Consider the following 18,180-nt stretch of genomic DNA (forward strand, 5'->3'; position numbering starts at 1 on the left):
GAAAACTAAGTTGGAGGAAAGCAAACAAATGTAGCAACCCTCTCTACCCATATAAATTGTCGGGATACTAGCCAGCTCTGCTTTTTTTCTTTTATTCTTCTTGATTTCTTGAGTCTCCATTTTCTTTTGTGCCATGACTAATATGGAAATGTTCTGCATGGCTGCACGTGTATAAGCTGTGGCAAATTGCTTTCCTTCTCCAGAAGAGGAGAGATGAGGGAGGGAACTCATTTGGAACGCTGAATTTCTTTCAAAGAATGTCAGAAAAATGTGTTTACACGTCATTGAGTGAAAAATTAAATAAAAGTAAAACACAAAAATATATTTAAATAGAAATACATAAAATTTATTTTAAAACGAGGTAACATCTGCGTAGCACACTTACTCTGTGGGATAAGCACTTTACAATTGTTATCTCATTTAATCCTCACAACAACCTTGAGAGAAAGGTCCTATTATTTGTTCCCATTTCACAGAGGAGGAAACAAGTGAAGTGACTTGCCCAGGCTCACACAACTAGTAAGTGTGTAAGGCAGGATTTGTATTCTGGTCTTGGATGCTCTGTCCGCTGGGCTAGCCCGCTGCTCCAAGAGGAAACAGCCACACCCTTTCAGGAGTTTACATTCTCCTGGAGAGAGGTCCAACATAAGACACAACTAAAGACATACAAAGCAATACAGAGTAATTTAAAGATGGCAAGAAGGCACTGAGAGAATAAAGGAGGATTTGAATCGAGGTCTCGCCAGCTCTTGTCTGCTAGTCTGTACCATCTGTCATTATACTGGTCACTGCTGAGGTCCCCGGCCTGGGTTGTGAAGGGAGTTAGGAATTGAAAAGCTCTGATTTTTGTAAGGCTTTAAGGGTGGTAAATGAACATCCCCATCACCTGGGTGGTAAATGCCATTATTAGCCGTGTTTCATAGATGAGGAAACTGAGGCTCAAGGAGTTGAGTGACGTTCCCAGACTGGAATTCGAATCCGGGTCTCCTTGAGTCTTTGGGTCAGGCTTTTGTCCACTTTGTCCGCCTGGAACAAGTACTTTCCAGACCCAAGGACACTGGGCAAAGGCACAGAGGTGGGAGATGAGGAACATCTTGAAGACTATTTCTCTTCACTCTGTGTGTTCTTCCTCCACATCCCCCAAGTTTTGAGTCTTACGGGAGGAAACCCTGTAATGGAAAGGGTACTGACTGGACTGGAAGTCAAGAGGTCTGGGTTTGGGCCAGTGGCATCTGGGTCCAGCTCCTCCTCTGTGAAGCATCAGGCCGAGGTCGCTCCTGTTGGGGCTGAGCGCCACCTGGCAGAGAGACAGCGCCCGGCCCGGTTGTTGGCTGTGGGAACAGCAGGAGGGGCCTGTCTCCCCTCCCAGAAGGGAAGGCTCCACGGAGTCTCAGTGACGGCCGGCCAACATGCCTTGGATTCTTCTGGTGACATTTGCCTCTCTCAGCTGGGCTTCCAAGCCAGACTCCACTGTCCAGTGCCCCCCGCCCGCCTGGCCCTGGGGCACTTTGTTCTGGGCAGAGAGACTCCCCCTCTACCTCTGCAGGCTGGGGGGCAGGGGGTCAGCAGGCGGGTGTCCCAGGAGCCCAAAGGCATGTGAGCCCTGCTGGGAGGTAGCGGGAAAGGGGCCGCAGAGAACCCTCCCAGGAAGGGCCGGGGCGGACCCCTTGGCCACAGGCCCTTCCACATTCTGGAAGCCTTCTGAAGGCCAAAGGACAGAGGGACTGCGGGGCTGGAGAGGTGGGAAGGGGCAGGACTTTGAGGCGGTTACAGGGTTAGCAGGCGGGAACCTCCTGAAAAGGAGAGAAGTGGCAGCGTCCTTCCTGATTTGGGGAGTGAGGGGCTTGGCCAGGATGGCTTCTGATGGCCCTTCAGCCCTGGTTTGCTGGGTCTGGCACAGCGCCTGGACCTCGCCTTGCAGGCGCCTCGTCAGTGTGTGCTGGCCACTTCTCCTTTTGGGCAAGGCTCGGAGACCTGGGTTCCGGGAACTCAGGGGATGTGACCTAACATCCCTGGACCTCAGTTTTCTCATCTGCAAATTGGGAAGCATGGATTGGGTGATCTCTCAGGTCCATCCTCGCTCTGAATCTCATGAGAGAGAGAGAGAGAAATAATAACAGGCATTTGTGTGTTACATAATAGTCCCTGCCTTCAGTGAGCTCACACTAGGGGCAAATAATGTGTATGGTAAAGCAGATATAAAGTAAATACAAGATATTGCCTTTGCTCCGAAAGACCATACTGTATAGATGGAAGGAAAGGAGGGAGAGAGGAAGGGAGAGAGAGGGGGAAGAAGGAAGGAAGGGAGGAAAAGTGAGGAAGGAAGGAAAGGAGGGAGGGAAGGGGGAAAAAGGAACAAAAGAAGGAAGGAAACAAGGAGGAGGGAGGAAAGGAGAGAGAGAAGGAAGAAAGAAAGGAAGGAAAGGATGATTTATTAAGCTGCTTCAGTGTGCCAGGCACAGTGTTATGCATTTTACAAATATTAATCTCACTTAATTCTTACAACAATCCTGAAAAGTAGGAGCTAATACTATCCCCTGTTTTTGTTGTTACTCAGTCATGTCCAATTCTTCATCACCCCTTTGGGGATTTTTGGCATAGTTTTAATGGAACAATTTGCCATTTCCTTCTCCAGCTCATTTTTCAGCTGAGGAAACTGAGGGAAACAGGGTGAGGTGACTTGCCCAGGGTCACACATCTAGTCAGATTTGAATATGGTCTTCCTGACCCCAGACCCATCCATTGAGCCACCTAGCTGTCCAGTTTTTTAAGATTCCCATTTTGTAGATGAGAAAACAGAGGCAGAGAGGGTCCATGACTTGTTTAAGGTCACATAGTGCCAGAAGCCAGGTCTGATCTGGTCTTCAGGCTCCAGTGCTCTCCCCACTGCTTCACCAAGCTGCCTCTAACCAAGACATCCCATGATCTAGTCAGGAAACTAGATGTCTCCCCCTCTCTTCCCTTTCCTATCCCAAATTCATGTTGGCCACCTGAAGAGTCCTGCAAACTTGGCCTGGAGGGACTTGGGTGAGAGTGAGAGACAGGCAGGGTAAGACCACAGCTTGGGCGCTGAATTGCAGTCAGTAAGACCTTGCTTCCGATCCTGCCTCAGACATTTCCTAGCTGTGCTACCCTGGCAAAGTTTAACCTATTTGCCTCCATTTCCTTATCTCTCAAGTGAAGGGGGTCCCCCATCAGGTGCCCAGTGTCCCCTTCGAGCTCTGGATCTGGGATCTCATGTTGTGGCCTTTTGTCCTAAAAAGTGACTCTCGTGTCCTTCCCTCAGATCCTATCGATATCGTCAAAGACCCCATCCCTCCCAACGAGTACAAGTTGGAGGAGGACCCCCGGCTCTTTCGATCGGTCAAAACGAAGAGAGGCCCGTTGTCCGAGGACTGGATTGAGGAGTGCCTCCGGCACCCCACTCACTTGCCCATCATGTGTGCGTACAAGCTGTGCAAGGTGGAGTTTCGCTACTGGGGCATGCAGTCCAAGATCGAGAGGTTCATTCACGATGTTGGTGAGTGCTACTAACCCGCCCTTTGTGGGGGGCACAGGGAAGGGGCAGGAGGTACCCTGGGGCACCGGATACTTGCTTCATCCCAGAGGGCACAGTGGAGACTAGTGGCAGCTGTTACAAGGGCTGAGGTAGACATCCCTCCAAAGTGAGCCATGGCTTCTGACCCGGAGCTGTAGACTGGGCCTCTTCCCCATAGGCCATGACTCCCACACCTGCAGGTATTCAGGCGGAGGCTGGACTTACCAGGATGAGAATCCCCAACCATTTCTCAAAGTGGGGTCAAATCCTCCATCTGTAGCATAATAGGCACATGATCAGGCCTACAGAACATTTGGCCAGCTTTGAAATGTGGTGTAAATAATTATTAGCCATTAGTGTTATGAATTAAGATTTAGAGACAGATTTCCTCAGAACAATTCTGTGATAGGGTTTATTTCCCTTGATCATTGATTTCAATCATGACCCCATTTGGGGATATACAGGCCTTGAGTAATAAGTTCTCAAGATTGAATTAAGGATTTTACATATAAAATTACACTGATAATTATAAAGAAAGTGAAATTATTTTCATACAGATGAGGAAAGTGACTTGCCCAGGATCACGTAGCTAATGAAGTATCTCAGGAAGTTTCTGCAGAGCATTTCTATGATACGGATTATTTCTTTTACTAGGCCGTAATCTCCTTGAGGGCAGGAACCATATTTTATTTCTCTTTGTGCCTCCCAGAGGCTAGCAGAATGTACAGACTATACAGAGGTTATTTCTTCAATTAAAACAACTCATCATTTATTTACTTATTTTCATTTGGAGTTTCAAATTCTCTCCTTCCCACCCACTCCCATACTCCCTAGTATGTGTTATCAATTAGGAACCTATTTCCATATTAGTCATGTTTTTTTTTTTTAAAGCAGATAAAGTGAGAAAGATTATCTTTGCACTTAGAGCTCTTCAGTTCTCTCCCTGGAGGTGCAGAGCCTTTTTTCATTACGAGTCCTTTGGAATTGCCTTGGATCACTGTATTGATCGGAGTAGCCAAGTCTTTGACAGTTGGTCATCATTACATCATCGCTGTACTGGGCGGAATGACTTGCCAGTTCCTTGTCTTAGTTTATTGATGTCTGACCATGTTTTTCTGACCTGTTTTCCTGGTCACTTCTTATGGCACAACAATATTCCATCACAGTCCCTTGCTACAACTTCTTCAGCCATTCCCCAATTGACAGACACCCCCTTTATCCCCAACCCTTTGCCACTGCAGAGAGCCGCTATAAGTATTTTTTGGTGCATTTAGGTCCTTTTCCCTTTTTTTATCTCTTTAGCATACAAACTTGGTGGCGGTATTACTCGTTTTACAGTTGACAGTAATACTGGTATTGCAATTAATAGTCCTTTGGGCATAGTTCTAATTGTTCTCCAGAGGGAGAGTTCACAGAGCACACGACAGTGCACTGGGGGGCCCATTTTCCCACATCCCTGCCAGCATCTGTCACTCCGGTGACGGGATCCGGGGAAGACATGGGCCCTGCTCGCCCAGTCTGAACTCTTGTCTTTACCAGGCCCCCAGTCCCTCTGCAGCCACCAACGCTGGCATACCTCCTGCCTTGGAGCTGCAGCCCAGAACGACTACAGGCAATGGAGCTGTCAGTCAGTGCCAGCTGTATCTGGTAATCTGGCCAGTTGTCCGACCCATTGCCATCTCTAGGCCGAGTGCTCCCAAAGCTGCTGCCACTGTGGCGGCTGCCTCCAAGGCCGACATCTGGAGCTGGCACTGGACCTGGCACTGCATGTGCTGCGTCCTGGACAGGTCCCCGCTCAGGTGGCATCTCCTGCCAACATCCTCATTCTCTCAGGCCAGCAGAGCATCTCAGCCCGGCCTTTTGTGACTCTGCCGCTTCAAAGTCTGACTTGAGGTGTTATTTAAACCTGTTTAGAGGGGAACGTTAGGAGAATTCAGCTGGATTGCTGCCATCTTGACTCTGCCCACCGCATACATTGGTGATGGATGAATGGTGCAGAAAAGATTGGACCGATGCCCTTTGAGGTCACTTCTTGCTCCACAACCCTTTGACCCCGTATTAGTTTTTGTTTTTTTTCCATATCTGTTATTGATGAAAAGTCACTCTTGGAGTCAAAAAAAATCTCATTTGTAAGCATAAGATTTGAGGGAGAAAGGCAGAGAACTAAAGGCATGAGAATGCAGATTGAAGCATTTTCTTCTTTTTTTTGGAACACAACTAATGCAGATATTTGTTTTGCATGATTATACACATTTGTAACGAGTTTTCTTTTTTATTACCTTCTCAATGAGTGGAGGAGAGAGAAGGGGAGTGTTTGGAAGGGGAGAAGTAGAAATAAAATTGAATCTAAAAAGGATGAGGGAGTTACTGGGGGGGCAATTCATCTGAAGATCTGGGGGTTTCAGACCCTCAGCTCTACTGAGCCTAAGTCAGCAGTGAGAGGCAGCAGCCAAGACAGCTCACGTAACTCTCCGCTGCATTATGAGTGATGGGACAAGCTGGAGTGTTTATTCAATTAAAAGGGCTACATTTTAGGAAGGACTTGAATAAATTAGAGTATTCCAGAGGAGCGCAGCCCACACGGTGAAGGGGTTGTCCAAAGGAACTGGGGGTGTTTGACCTAGGTCGGAGACCAGTATTACAAGAATTGTTTGAGGAGAGATTGGTCTCGTCCTCTGGGCCCCAAGGGCAAGACCAGGAGCAGGTCGAAGCAGTGACAAGGGTAAATTTCAATGATGCTGTCCCCGAAATGGCTGTATCCATGGAAGTGGAGACCAAGGAAGGTAAATTACCAACTCTTAAGCCATAAGCCTGCCAGTCAGTTGGTTGACAAGCAGTCACTTTGTGCCCACTCTGTGCCAGGCTTCAGGACAGAGCAGACTGAGGAGGGGGGCACTTGCTTCCAAAGATGAAATAATCCCACCAGCTCCCAGGGGGTCAAGGTTGGGCTTTTAAGGGGTGATTCGTGATCCCTGGTTTGATCACTGACTGAATGCTCAAGTGTGAATACCCTAATCTGGCTGGTTGAGGCCCAAGGACTCCGAGGAGGCTGGTTGCTGACGATAGTGTCTTGGAGAAAAGGAGATTCCTCACAAATCCAGATGGAACGGTGGCTGCAGACATGTATCATTCAGTCTTCAGCTTAAGACAGCTAGAAGTGGACTGAGTCTTAAAGGTCATAGCATCCATTCCCCAGCCTCCAGGCAAGAATATTCTTGCTGCACAGCTCAGTGAAAAGAGGCATGAATTTGGATGCTCAGGACCCGAGTTCACTCCCTGGTACCTGTCCTTTGTGCCCCGGGGCAAATCTGAGTCTCCATTTGGACTAGAAGCTCTCTGAGGTCCCTCTCGGCTCTAGAAAGGGAACTAAAGGAGGATTCAAGATGATCCCATACGGTGGTACCTGTGAGCGCTGCCTCTTATTAGCAAAGGGGAGTTGAGCTCTTTCCCCTTTCTCAGCCTCTGTTTGTTCATTGGAAATCAATAATGAGTTGCCAGCATTTACATGATGATTATGTAGTGCAGGATCATATTTGATCTTCAAACCCCCGCCAGCCCCTTGCTTCCCTTTGCCACTTAGTCTGTGGTCAATAATCATAAAAAATTATTAGTTTTTGTGCTGGGTGTGCAAAGGCAATCCCTACCCTCAGGGGGCTTACAGTCTGTGATGGGGAAGAAAGCAGAAGTGTCAGGGATGGGAGGAAGGTACCCAAGCAAGGGCAAAGGGATGAAATCACAGAAATCCAAAATGAGCACTGCCAGAAATGACTGCTGGTCTTGCCTGTAGAGCTCCCTCGCTGTCCAGTCTCACTCTTTCTTGTCCTTGGCCCTGGCGCCGGTCTATCTTTGGTGAATTTGGAGGATGCTTAGTGAAGACTTTCAGCTCCTTGAGGGCAGGAGTTGTCTTCCTGGCTCACAACAGGCCGCTCAGAATTCCCTTTTGAAGCATATAGGATAATCCTCTTCAGCTTCTGGACCTGGAGCCAAGGGCAGGGGGCAGGCAGAGTAAATTTTGGCCATGAGGACAAACATCCTGAGGTTCAGGGCTGCCTTTTGTGAGAGGGGGAAGCTCTCCAGAGAGCTCCTGGCTGAGGCTGCCGAACCGCCAGCCAGTGGTCTTAGCGTTCAGACTGGGCGTGGGGTTGGACTAAGGACTAGATCAGGGGTCCTCAAACTACTGCCTGGAGGCCAGATGCAGCAGCTGAGGACGTTTATCCCCCTCACCCAGGGCTATGAAGTTTCTTTATTTAAAGGCCCATAAAACAAAGTTTTTTATTTATAAATGTGGCCTCCAACAGTCTGAGGGACAGTGAACTGGCCCCCTATTTAAAAAGTTTGAGGACCCCTGGACTAGATGGTCACTTCCAGCTTTAAGATTTGGCGATTCCCTTCCATGTCCAGCTGTTTCTTAATTGCTGGCCAAGGAGCTTTTCTTCTTTGAGGGTTTCGCCTATGGGAGTGTTCGTCTGCACGACAGGAGTTCTCCCCGTCCTCGGGGGTAAGGCTCTCTGCACAGGCTCGCTGACCTCCGCCGCATAGTCTCAAGGCCGCTCTTTTGGCAAGTAGGGCTCCAGACCCTCATTTACAAGCCTGAGACGTCAGGTGCGTGGGGTGGTGGGGCCCGTGTGCCCGTCTCTCTCTTGTCTGAGCGCGCTGCTGATGGAACATAAAGAATGCTTTGGGAAACCTTTCTTCAAGCCTTGCTATCTAGTCGTGTGACCGTGGGCAAGGATGCTTAGAGTTTTTTAAAAGTTAGATGGACAATACAGATTGGAAGTTATTTTTCATGGGACTGACAGTAATGTTATTTGAAGTCTTTAAATATGTATATACATATGTATATATGTGTGCATTTATATATATATTTATTTAAATATTTAAATTTATTGATTTCTATATTTATATTTAAATTATTATATATTTTATATATTATATTCATATATTTAAATTATATATAATATAAATATACATACACACACATATATATATATATATGTATGTATGAAACCTTGAATTTCAGTTTAATTGCTTGCTTTAAAAATAATAATACTAATTCTTCCTGTTGCTTCCAGAATTGCCCTTGTTATCTGTGCTAAGAAGTTTACATATTACTGACGGGACAAAGCATAATTAGCACAGGCTGTTGATGAGTTTTTTTTAATGAATGTAAACGCATTTATTAAGCAGTTGCTGAGCACTAAGCACTGGCGTTACAGACACAAAAGCAACTCCTCACCTTCCTTGACGCCCTTTGTTTTTGCCACACAGTCAGTAAGCCCTCACTAAGCACCTACTGTGTGGCGGGTGCCCTTCCCTCACCCCCTGCCCCGACTCTGTGAGCTAGAGATGAAGATGTATTCATTCTATTTTGAGGAGGGATGGAACACAGTAAGGCCTTGGAAGAGACCCCTGTGGCAGATCCAGGCCTTGGAGGGAGGGAGGGACTGTAGGGCAGCAGCAGACCCTGAGAGACAGGCCAGAGGCGGGGATTTTGGGCGCCGTGTCCGTCCCACCGCCACGGGCCTGCTGCCTATCAGTCTGTGGATGCTGCGGCCTTGGAGCCCAGCACTGAGAAGAAGGGGAGGCCCGAGCTGCCGGCCCGCGGGCCCCTCACTGACCCTGTCCCTCTCTGGTCCCATGGCCCAGGTCTCCGGAAGGTGATGGTGAGGGCCCACCGGCAGGCCTGGTGCTGGCAGGACGAGTGGTATGGGCTGACCATCGAGGACATCCGGGAGCTGGAGAAGGAGGCCCAGCTGATGCTGTCCCGCAAGATGGCCCAGTATATGGACAGTGACGGGCACGGGCCCCAGGAGCCCCCCAGTGAGGAGAAGGAGGAAGACAACGCTTTGAGGGAGGTCCCGGAGCCCCCCAGCACCAATGGGGAGGCCCTCAAGGGGCGAGGCCTAACAAAGCAGTGGTCCACATCTTCCAAGTCCTCCCGGTCATCCAAGCGAGGAGGTGAGAGGCCTTCCCCACCCCTCTGTGCAGGCTGGAGGCCGGGGCTCTGCCAGCCTTTTTTATGTAATAAGCGTGTTCCCGGGGCAGAGGTAGCCTGGCGAACAGAGCACCAGCCCTGGGGCAGGAGGACCCGAATTCAAATCCTGCCTCAGATAGTTGACAATCGGTAGCTGTGTGACTTAACACTAGCTCTATGATGATGAAGCTTAAGTCACTTAACCCCAATTGCCTCAGGGGGAAAAAAGATAACTCCGATTTATAAAATGCACTGGGGCTCTCACTCTTTAAAGGGCTCCCATAAAGGACCCTCTGTAGGCTCAAAAATCCCTCTCTCCCCAAATTTCTCATTGTTTAATTCTGGAGTCCCAGTTTAATTTACTTACGGTGGGTGGAGTCGCCCCTACACTGGCACCTTGGGCTTTGCTTTCCTGTTATTTCCAGGTGTCTGGGGAGCCCCAGCATCAGCCTTTGGGAGAAGCCCTCGGGTCCTCTTGGGCTGCCCTGGGTCCCCATCCGGGTCAGATTCTAGCTTTTCCACTTATCCCCGTGTGACTCGGGCCAGGCCCCCTGGCACGTGGACCCTGAGCACACCATCTCCCCGCTCGGACCAAGTCATTGCCAACAACATGCCTTTATTAAATGCCTGCTGTATGCCAGGCACAATGCTAAGCTCTGGGGATAGGAAGAAAGATGGAACCTCTCCCTACCCCCAAGGAGCTGGCAGTCTAATGGGGAAGCAACAACTGCACAAAAACGATCTGTGTGGGATAAGTTGGAGCTGATCTCACAGGGACGCACTGGCAGGAAGAGGGATTGGGAAATGATCCAATTAGGATGCCCCAGCCTGGAACCAAACAGCTGGTTCAGGGTGCCCTTGACCTTGGCGCAGGCTCCAGGGGGTGACGAGAAACACCTGTCCATGGCATTGCACAATCTGCTGCCCTTGAGCCTCCGGCTCCATCTGGTCTGAGCTTGTCCCCCCCTCCCCAGGGAGCTCCCCAAGGTGCTGATGGATAGGGAATGATCCTGCTCCCCCAAGGGCGGGGCAGAGGAGAGACGAGCAGGGGCAACCAGAGACCGTATTTTAAAAAACAACCATCATTATTAGCCCAAGCAGGGGGTTCAGAGGGTGCCCTCCTTACAGCTCTCAGGGAGCGACCGTTCTCCCGGCCGAGGTGAGCTAAGGTATGTGCAGAGCAGACAGAAGGAGAAGGGCATGAGCACCAGCAGCAGGGAAGGGGGAGAAGGTGGGATTTTAGCTGAGACCTGAAGGCGGCCAGGAAATGGAGACGAAGGGGTGAGCGTTCCGGGTCATCAGCTCCATCCCCCTGTCTCCATTCTCGAGCCCCCGGTCCCTCCCTGCCTTTTCCCAGCCTCTGACGGCCCACTGAACCCCAGGCTCTCCTGCTGCAGTTGTGCCACAGGCCTCCCAAGGGGAAGAGCTCCCCCCGCGGTGGCCCTCCCTGAGGCAGGGACCCTGAGACTCTGGGATAAGTCTGTGTTTTTCCTTCCAGGGAGCCCTTCTTGCCAGAGCATTTCAGAGTGGAGAATGCAGAGCATAGCCAGAGACTCGGACGACAGCTCGGACGAAGAGTTCTTCGATGCCCACGGTACGTGCCCACCGGGCACCCTGGGGGAGGACCAAGATGTCCTGGGAAGGAGTGGAGGGGCTTCCCATATTTCTCAGAGACCCTTGGAACATAAGCAGTGGGGAGAGCTGGACTCTGGCAGATGCTGCCCCGATTCAAGGGCCAAGGGAGATTTCATTGTCAGCAACTGTTAAGCACCTACTGTGTACCAGGCATTGTGCAAAGTGCTTGAGATATAAAGATAAAAAGTGAACTCATCCCTGCCTTTAAGGAGTTTAAATCATGTTGGGGAATATGCATATAAGTGGTGGGTATAAAATTTAAGTGGTAGATACAGAAATACAAAATACAGCCAAAGTAAATTCAGCATAAGCCGGGGGAAAGGCCAGTAGAAAGCGGCCATTACACCGAGCTTTCTGGGAACATGTGGATTTAAGGAGCCCAGGGAATGCTGCCCAGGATGGCCGAGGGGGTGGGAGATGGGATAGCTTGGGCGACAGACACCGAAAAAAAGCCAGGTTGGTTTAAAGGGCAGCTGGTTAGCGCCGCAGATAGAGCGCCCGGCCTGGAGTCAGAAAGATGCTTTGTACCTGTGTGACCCTGGGCAAGTTGCCTAACTCAGGTCACCTCAGTTTCCACATCTGTAAAATGGGCTAGAGAAGAAAATGGCAAACTGCTTTGCCAAGAAAACCCAAATGGGGTCAGAGGGAGTCAGACACAACCGGACAACAACTGATCCTTTGTTGCCACACATTTGGGGTTTTATTTTACTTGAATCAATATGAACCCGAGGGTCCCAGACACTGGGGAAGGAGGCTGCGGCATCTGGACGGTCGTCCACCTGCGGTGAGGGAGGGCATAAAGGAGCAGGGGAACGAAGGCGGGGGTCTGCTGTGTGCCCAGCACTAGACCAAGCTTTGCAAATATGTGAGCCTTCTCAGCAGCCCTGGGGGTCGGGGCTGCTGTTAGGCCCATTGCTATGTCCGACTCCTTGTGACCCCATTTGGCGAGGATGTTGGATGGAGGAGTTCTCCGTCTCCTTCTCCAGCTCATTTACAGATGAGGAGACTGTGGCCAGTCGTGAAGCAGCTTTCCTAGGGTCACTCAGCAAGGAAGTGTCTGCAGTACAATTTAAACTCAGATCTTCCTGCCTCAGAAGTCCATAGAACCCTCCACGTGCCATGAGAAAGCCCTAAATTTATTTCCCCCATCTGGGCCTCTTTCCTTTTTCTTTCTTTTTTCTTTTTTTCTTTTTTTATTTTTTTGCTGAGGCAATTGGGATTCAGTGACTTGCCCAGGGTCACACAGCCAGGACGTGTTAAGTGTCTGAGGCCAGATTTGAACTCGAGTCTTCCTGACTTCGGGGCTGGTGCAGGATATCCAGGGTCCCTTGCGGGTTCTCAATCTGTGATCCACTGTGATCTTATGACATACCTCATGAGGCTGTTGAGAGGAAAGCACCTGGTAACCCTTGCACTCTAAAAGTTGATCAGCCCCCTTTTCTGTGCCCTATGCTGGGTGCTGGGGACAGAGGCACGTGTAAAACAGTCTCTTCCCTTCGAGAGCTTGGGAGCCATCAGGGAAGGCCACATGCACGCTTAACCTAGAAAAATCTCCAAATGAGGAGGGGATTTGGGGAGCAATAGGGGGGGGCAACAGAAAGAAGCCAGGCTGCTCAGCTGTGTGGAGCCTTCCTGGGTGCTAAATCCCCAGGAAACAAGGGCAAAAATTGAACATTTCCTGCCCTCAGGGAACGACGGTCACAGGGGGGACACAGGTTCTCAGTTAAGTGTGTATAAAATACGTGCCGAGTAAGTGGTAACCTCCCAAAGTTGAGTGTGGAAGATCGAGAAAGATCAGATGAAAAACGCCCCCTAAACGAGTGTAAACTGTTTGCATTTTTGTTTTTCTTCCCGGGTTATTTTTACCTTCTGAATCCAATTTTCCCTGAGCAACAAGAGAACTGTTCGGTTCTGCACACATAGATTGTATCCAAGATCTACTGTAATCTCTTTGACATGTATAGGACTGCTTGCCATCTGGGGGGAGGGGGGAGGGAGGGAGAGGAAAAATCAGAACAGAAGTGAGTGCAAGGGATAATGTTGTAAAAAATTACCCTGGCATGGGTTGTGTCAATAAAAAGTTATAATTATTTTAAAAACAACAACAAAAAAAAAAAAAAACACCTCCTAGCTGGGTGGTTCTGGGCAAGTCATTTAGCCCTGCTTGCCTCAGTTTCCTCATCTGTCCAATGTGCTGGAGAGGACGGTATCTCTGCCAAGAAAACCCCAAGCGGGATCACGGAGTCAGCAGAAATGACCCAATACCAACAAAGGGTCAGACAAAAGAGGCACAGAGGCTGGGCGGCTGAGGGAGGGCACAGAGGCCGGGGCAGTGGTGTTCTGTACCCTGTACGACAGCCGCGCCCGGCCGCTGGGGCTCGGGATACATGAGGCTTGACTGGCTGGTGATAGGGCCAGACGGTAAAGGGTCTGATTTGGACTTTAAATCCCGACCGGGATCCTCCAGCTGTGGGCGCCGCTTTTGTTCGAGCGCCGCCGCAAGCCTGGCACTGCCAGGCTGACAGGATGTTCGCCAGCACCCCACGCTGTCAGAACCAGCTGAAGTCCCCAGGGGCGTCCCCAGCCACCTGGTCCCCCTGCCTCCGCCTGCTGTTTGCCACAGTTATCAGAAGCAGAGCCTCTCGGCCCCACCAGTGGCTTTATGAACACCCCGGAGCCTGTGAGAGAAGTTAGCGGTGATCTTTGGGAGCCAGCGCCAGTTCTGGGGCATCTCTCTTAGGGGATCGTGGTTGAGTTTTTTTACATGTAGCTCTCAATATTCATAATCAGAGCTTTAAATACCTGTAAGGGAGACAGTCACCGGGGACCTCGGGCCATCCAGTACGGCCGTACCCGAGGAATCACCTTCTCTCTTAATGTAAGCACTAGCTGGGGGTCAGCCGGCCTTCCAGGTGAGGGAGACCTGCCCCCCTGCGGAGACAACCCTCACCCCTTTGGAAGAGCCTTATTCTGCCCCTGCCACCCCGACTCCTGCTGGCAGGGGAGGTAGCAGAATGAGCCCATTATTACATCTTCCATGGGTCGGCTTCTCTAATCCTTTACAGAGCTCTCCTTTCTCTTCTCCTTCCGACACTTGTCCAATTTCTTTAACTGACTCTGTAGACCATTCACCGGCCCACTCTGGCCCAATAGTGTCCTTTCTGGCCCCTGGAACTGAGCACGCAGCAGATGGGTTCTGGCAGGGCCTGGTGGCTTAGTGGGTAGAACACTGAGGTCATCTTCTCCTTGGGGGTCCAGCTTTATAGCATTCAGTTTTCAGTGTTCATTGTTTTTACTCTTTTTGCTTTACCTTGTGATTATCAGCTTTTATTATTTCCTTCTACATCAGGCCATTGTACTCTTCCTATGCTTCTCAATATTTATCATATTCATCATTTCCTATAGAATAGTCATTTATTTAGCCAGAAGAGGTCCCTCTTTTTCCCTTTCAGTCCTGTGTTTTCACAAAATCACCATCAATCAATTAAGTATTTATTTCACAAAAATCAATCAACTAAGTATTTATTAAACACCTACTGTATGCTGAGCATTATAACGGGCACTTGGGCATACGAGTCATAAAAACGACGTGATCTTTGTTATCTGGCAGCTTTCGTTCAGTGCATTATTTCTAACTTTCAAGAAGTTACCTTTACCTTCCCAGCTCAGCACCTCAATAATTTATTAGTCTAGTTTCATTGAAGGCCTAATGCGGGCCCCTTTTCTCCATTTCTTTGCCCCCAGTGCATTTATTCAGTAACATTTCATTTTTTAAAACACCTTTATTATTTATTTATAATGTTCCTTTTAAAAAAGATTTTTAATTCTTTCTTTCCTGCCCTTCATTCATTGAGAAGACAAGCATTGTGATATCAGTTATTCGTGTGAAATCATGCAGAAATATATCTCCCTGTCAGTGACGTATGACAGTCATTTATTAAGCACCTGTGGTGTATAGAGAATTGGCCCAAGTGCTGGGGAAATCCACAGATAATCATTTTAATAATTGAACTTTTCATCTGATAAAGGATGGGGTGGAATGGGAGACAACTGCCCACCAGCCTCTGGGCAGCATGCTAACCAGCTAAGACTCCGGTCAAGTGGGCTGTGGGCGGAAGGGAGCCAGAACCGGTGAAGAGCTAGAAGCACTCCCTGATCAAAGATCCAGATTGGATCAAAGATCAAAGAAGGAAGCAGAGATGCTTGCCCTGGAGAATGGGACCCTTCGGACTGCCAACAGGTGCCTTTGGTATTTCAAGAGCCATCAGTCGGAAGAGGAAGGAATCAGACTCGGACCCCCTCCTGCCCTCCCCACAATGAATAATTTTTTGCCGGAAGACCCTCCCTGAGTCAGGTCATGAGTCACCCACCCAGATGAGAATGGAACATGGCAGCCACATATGGGATAGATTGGAAGGGGGAGGGTTGTGGCAAGTTCGAGGAGACGAGTGGAGGATGGGGAGGGGCACCAATCTCCAGAGTGGATCTCAAAGCTCAGAACTAATGATGGCTCATGCTCCCAGCCCTATTGGATCTCCTTGTCCTTGTCCAAGAAAGCCTCTGGCCCGTAACCACCCAGTATCATTTATTATTATTATTATTATTATTATTATTATTATTATTATTATTATTATTATTAAAGCTCTTTATTGACAAAACATATGTGTGGGTAATTTTTCAACATTGACCCTTGCAAACCTTGTGTTCCAACTTTTCCCCTCCTTCCCCCCACCCTTTCCCCTAATGTTAAAGTATATCTTAAATACAATATATGTGTACATATTTATACAGTTGTCTTGCTACACAATTGGATTTAGAAAGAAGGTAAAAATAACCTGGGAAGAAAAACAAAAAGCAAGCAAACGATAACAGAAAGAGTAGGAATGCTGTGTTGTGGTCCACACTCATTCCCCAGTGTTCTTTCGCTGGGTGTAGCTGTAGTATTACCCAGGATCATTCTTAGGTGGGGTCACAGTAGAAGGAAAACTCTTTGGTCAAAGGTCCCGGACTAAAAGTGCCCTGGGGAGGAAGGGCCACAGAAATCCGCACTCTGGCACTGGGAGCCGCTCCTAGAATGAACAAGGCTACTAATTCCTTTCCACCGCATCCATAGCAGTAATGGGTCCTTCTGCATAGCCTTGAATCCGGGAGCCAAAGTTTGTCCCCAGAAAAGGAAGGCAAGTGTATTTTCTCTCCAAGGCCCTGGAACTTTCCTGACCAACCTCACCCTGGCTCCACCTGGGTGGAGGGGGCTCAGGAGAGGGTCATTCTGTCTTCTGACCTGTTTGCTAAACCTGTCTGGACCTTTGGAGATGTGGCTGGTCACTGGATCATGAGCTGGAGGTTGGAACTTCAAATCTGGGAATAGCAATTAAATTCAATAAAGAATCCATCCCCAAGAGCTGCAGTGGTTCTCAAAGTATGGTCTAGAGAATCCTGGGATCTCTGAAACCCTTTTAGAGGATCTACAAATTCAAAAATAGTTTTTATTTCCAATATGGTAAATGTCTATAAATATAATCCAGATAAATAAAAACGCTTTGGAGAGATCCCCAATCATTTTTAATAGGATAAAGATACTGAAAACAAAACTTTGAGAACCACTTGCTTAGAGAATACAGAGATAAAATAAGAGACAGCCTCCAGGAACTTGCCTTCTAAAGCCGGGTAACCAGATGCCCTCTGATTGTACACTGATGCTCAGTGCTGGGAAGAAACTTGTGTTCGGCCCTCCTATGTGGCCACCACAGCTCAGCCACCAGCAGCCTGAGGTGGAGAGTGGGGAGTGTTCCAAAGGGATAACCTGGGCAAAGGCTCAGAGGTGGGAGATGGAGCATCATATGCAGGGACCAGCCCATAGAACGTTTGTTCTACTCTAGACAATGTGGCTAGTTGACCATCGGTCAGATATGCTAGTGATGATAGTGTTGTTCATTCATGTCAGCCATGTCCAACTTTCTGTGACCTCATTTGGGGTTTTATTGGCAAAAATACTGGTTTTTCATTTCCAACTCCGGCTCATTTTACAGATGAGGAAACTGAGGCAAATAGGATGAAGTGACTTGTCTGGTGTCATTCAGCTAAGAAGTCTGGATTTGAACTCAGGTTTTCTTGATTCCAGCCACCTGGCTACCTTCATGTTAGAGTAGGGATTCCTTTTGGTGTAAAGGTTAGACTGAGGTCTTTCCCTTGCCACTTTTTATTTCTCTGATCCTGCAAATAAGTTTTGTGCCTCAGTGAAAGTAATACATAAATAAGTCTTGCTAGGTAGAATGGAGCCAAAATGTAAAGAATTTTTAAACAACAAACACAGGAAATTTGTTTTTGATCCCAAAGGTAATAGGGAGCCAGTGGATTTTTTTTCCCTCAATAGTATTTTATTTTTCCAATCATATGTAAAGATAGTGTTGTCACAAGATTTTAAGTTCCATTTATTTTTCTCTCTTTTCCCTCCCCTCTCTGCAAGACAGCAAGCAGTCTGATATAGGTTATACATGTAGAGTCATTTTAAACATATTTCCATTTTAGTCATGTTGGAAAAGAAAAATCAGAACAATAGGGAAAAGACCACAAGAGAGAAAAAACAAAAAAGGTGAAAATAGGATGCTTTGCCTTTCTCCAATTGATAAATGGTCAAAAGATATGAACAGACAATTTTCAGACGAAGAAATTGAAACTATTTTCAGTCTTATGAAAAGGTGCTTTAAATCACTATTGATCAGAGAAATGCAAAATAAGGCAACTCTGAGATTCTACTACATACCTATCAGATTGGCTAAGATGACAGGAAAAGATAATGACGAATGTTGGAGGGGATTAACTGGGACACTAATACATTGTTGGTGGAATTGTGAACTGATTCAACCATTCTGAAGGGCAATTTGGAACCTATACCCAAAGGGCTGTAAAACTGTACATACCCTTTGATCCAGCAGTGTCTCTACTGGGTCTGCATTCCAAAGAGATCTTAAAGGAGGGAAAGGGACCCACATGTGCAAAAATGTTGGGGCAGCCCTGTTTGTAGTGGTAAGGA

At 48.2% G+C, this 18,180-nt stretch overlaps 1 protein-coding gene across 1 annotated transcript in view; it reads left to right on the forward strand.

The window, feature by feature from the left end:
• The window catches only part of PITPNM2 (phosphatidylinositol transfer protein membrane associated 2), a 252,399-nt gene that overhangs the window by 194,340 nt on the left and 39,879 nt on the right, over nt 1-18,180 (forward strand). The window contains exons 7-9 of the mRNA XM_031948474.1: nt 3,287-3,520; nt 9,185-9,496; nt 11,011-11,106. Of these exons, the coding sequence (XP_031804334.1) occupies nt 3,287-3,520; nt 9,185-9,496; nt 11,011-11,106 (642 nt within the window). The remainder of the gene's footprint in view (nt 1-3,286; nt 3,521-9,184; nt 9,497-11,010; nt 11,107-18,180) is intronic.

Source organism: Sarcophilus harrisii, chromosome 1 (assembly GCF_902635505.1).
Source record: "Sarcophilus harrisii chromosome 1, mSarHar1.11, whole genome shotgun sequence".
In the NCBI taxonomy this organism is placed as follows: Eukaryota; Metazoa; Chordata; class Mammalia; order Dasyuromorphia; family Dasyuridae; genus Sarcophilus; species Sarcophilus harrisii.